Source organism: Penaeus vannamei, chromosome 28, assembly GCF_042767895.1.
Source record: "Penaeus vannamei isolate JL-2024 chromosome 28, ASM4276789v1, whole genome shotgun sequence".
Lineage (NCBI taxonomy): Eukaryota > Metazoa > Arthropoda > Malacostraca > Decapoda > Penaeidae > Penaeus > Penaeus vannamei.
In genome coordinates, this window is record NC_091576.1 from 31,272,773 (window position 1) to 31,275,272 (window position 2,500).

Genomic DNA, 2,500 nt, shown 5'->3' on the forward strand with positions numbered 1-2,500 from the left:
AAACAGCAGATAACAGAAACTAAAAATATAAACAAAATTGTAATAAATAGCATAATAATCTCAACATCAGGAGGGAGTCTATAAAACACTGTTGGAAAAAATAAGATATTTAATCGTGAGATTCGCCAGAGTTTTTGCCTTGTCTACTGCTTAATTATAATCATGGATACAATTGTTCAATTTAAGGAAAAGAGATGTCTGCATATTTTCTTGATTATTTCTAGGTCCATTTATATCATTATGGACCATACAGCAACTGAATATTTTGTACTTTCGTGATGTAAAAATATATGTGCATGCTAATCTTTCATATATAACATCAACATTTATCCTTCAACATCAGAATGACAAGTACATACAAGCCATGTCGACCATGATTTTAGTTCGTCAATTTTGTGCAACCATATAGCCCCACAACGGTTTAGATTTGTTACTAATCTTACCTGATATCACCTGATTACCCTTTTCCTTGATTCTTCAGACTTTTTATCTTATTTCTGCTGCTATTAGTATGGTTAATAAACTAAGAATTATCATAATATCAATAATAATGATACTAATAAGTCACTATGTCTATGGTAATTGAAAAAGGAAGGAGAGTAAAATAAAATCCCTGAAAATACGAGAAATGGGGAAATCGGGTGAGGTCAGGAATATTAACTGACTCCCTGGTGACTGATTGCTTCTAGAGGCATCCATGCGTGAACATAATTCACAAAATAAACAAATGGACAGCCTGTGTACATGGCAGCAATGATTTCATATAAGATTATAATGTATTTCCAGTTACATATTAAATAAATGTGATTTCAAACATCAACAGGTTTATAAATACACTAGTAACATTTTATATCTCTAACCAAAAACAATTAATCACAGATTACAAAGCTATCTAAATAAATAAATAAATAACAGGTAATTGTTTAATTAGGGCTTGTCAGAAATGCATTAAAGTTGAATCTATTTAAGTAACAGATCACAAAGCTTATTTTTGTGTCAAAAATTAAATGCATACGCTAGCACAATTAAAAAAGATGAGACATATTGCACAGAAATTTCGATTAACTGTTACAAAAGTCATGGAACCTAAAACTGATGAAGATTATAAAAACATTTCTTGATTTTACTAGCTTATGATTTTCCTCCATTGTTTTCTGCACCGGTTCCAGTTGTTTTGATCTTTTGCATTTCCTTGTTGTGTGAGTGAGTCTTAAAATGCCTCTTTAGACTATGAAGGGATGTATAAGCCTTATTGCATGAGTCACACATATATTTTTGCTGAACACGGGGATTATTTGACATGTTCTTTTGGCCTGGGATTTCACTGGATTTCACAGCACTCTCCCCTTTGGAAGACTCTAGAGATGGCCTGCAACGATGCCGCTGAGACGAAATTTCTTGCTTGCGCTGGTCACATGAAGGCAAATTTTTCTTCACATCATCTTGATGGATACGCATGTGGGCTGATAACCCGCACTGCTTCTTGAAACTTAGTCCACATTCCTGGCACTTGTAATCTAAGTCTTGGCAAGTACCCTGATACCTACGCTGATGGTCATTAAGCTGTGGACTTGTGTAGAAAGCCTTACCACAGTCCAAGCACATGTAGGGGGTTTCCCCTGTGTGTCGCCTCATGTGAATCTCCAGCCGTGTACGCAGTGGGAAGGCCTTACCACATTCTTTGCACACATATGGAGTTTCACCAGTGTGCATTTTCTTATGGACGCGTAGGGCTTCTCGTCTGCTGAAACTCTTATTGCAAGTATTGCACTGAAACGGTCTTGTATTTGTGTGGGCATTCATGTGTTCTACAAAATTTCTCTTCAGGAGGAAGCCTTGATCACAGATATTACATTTATATGCATAATTTCCTTCATGTTCTCTCTTGTGCCGATTAAGCAATGCAACACAGATGAAGGCCCTGTCACATCTATCACACTTATAGGGTCTCTCTCCTGTGTGTCGTCTCATGTGAAACTTCTTATTCTGCTTATGAGCAAATCTCTTGTTACAGATATTGCACTGAAATGGTTTAACACCAGTATGAACCTTCATATGTGTTTTAAGACCGCTTCTCTGACTGAAGCTCTGTCCACATTCACACACAAAAAGGTTCCCACTAGCCTGGTTTGCAGGTGACGTGCCAGTGCCCATGCTAGCTGCTGGTGGTGCACTTCCTATGGGTACTTCAGGGTATTTGGGCTGGGTCAGTCTCAAACTACTTTCCATAAACTGAGCCTCAGAACCACTTGCCACAGGAACATTTACAGACGAAGGAAAGAAAGTTGCAGAATCAACCGCCACTGAGTGTACCTCATGTTTCACAGGTATTTCGCAAACAGTCTGAACCCCTGGCAGCGTCTCTGAGCTCACTTGTGTGATGAGGTGTAGTGGCCGGCCATGATGATCTTGGATGGTTATTTCCCTATGGCCTTGAGGGTCTATGAAACCATGGTCGCTCTCAGCATCTGGTTCCCTGGCATCACCTGCTATCTGACGG

At 38.4% G+C, this 2,500-nt stretch overlaps 1 protein-coding gene across 5 annotated transcripts in view; it reads right to left on the minus strand.

Moving 5' to 3' along the window:
- Nucleotides 1-91: 91 nt before the first annotated feature.
- The window catches only part of LOC113800922 (zinc finger protein 883), a 5,073-nt gene continuing 2,664 nt past the window's right edge, over nucleotides 92-2,500 (minus strand). For all 5 annotated transcript variants that reach the window (XM_070142013.1, XM_070142012.1, XM_070142016.1 and 2 more), the window contains exon 3: nucleotides 92-2,500. This exon is cut by the window's right edge and continues 128 nt beyond it. In XM_070142013.1, the coding sequence (XP_069998114.1) occupies nucleotides 1,132-2,500 (1,369 nt within the window). In that variant the 3' untranslated portion in view covers nucleotides 92-1,131.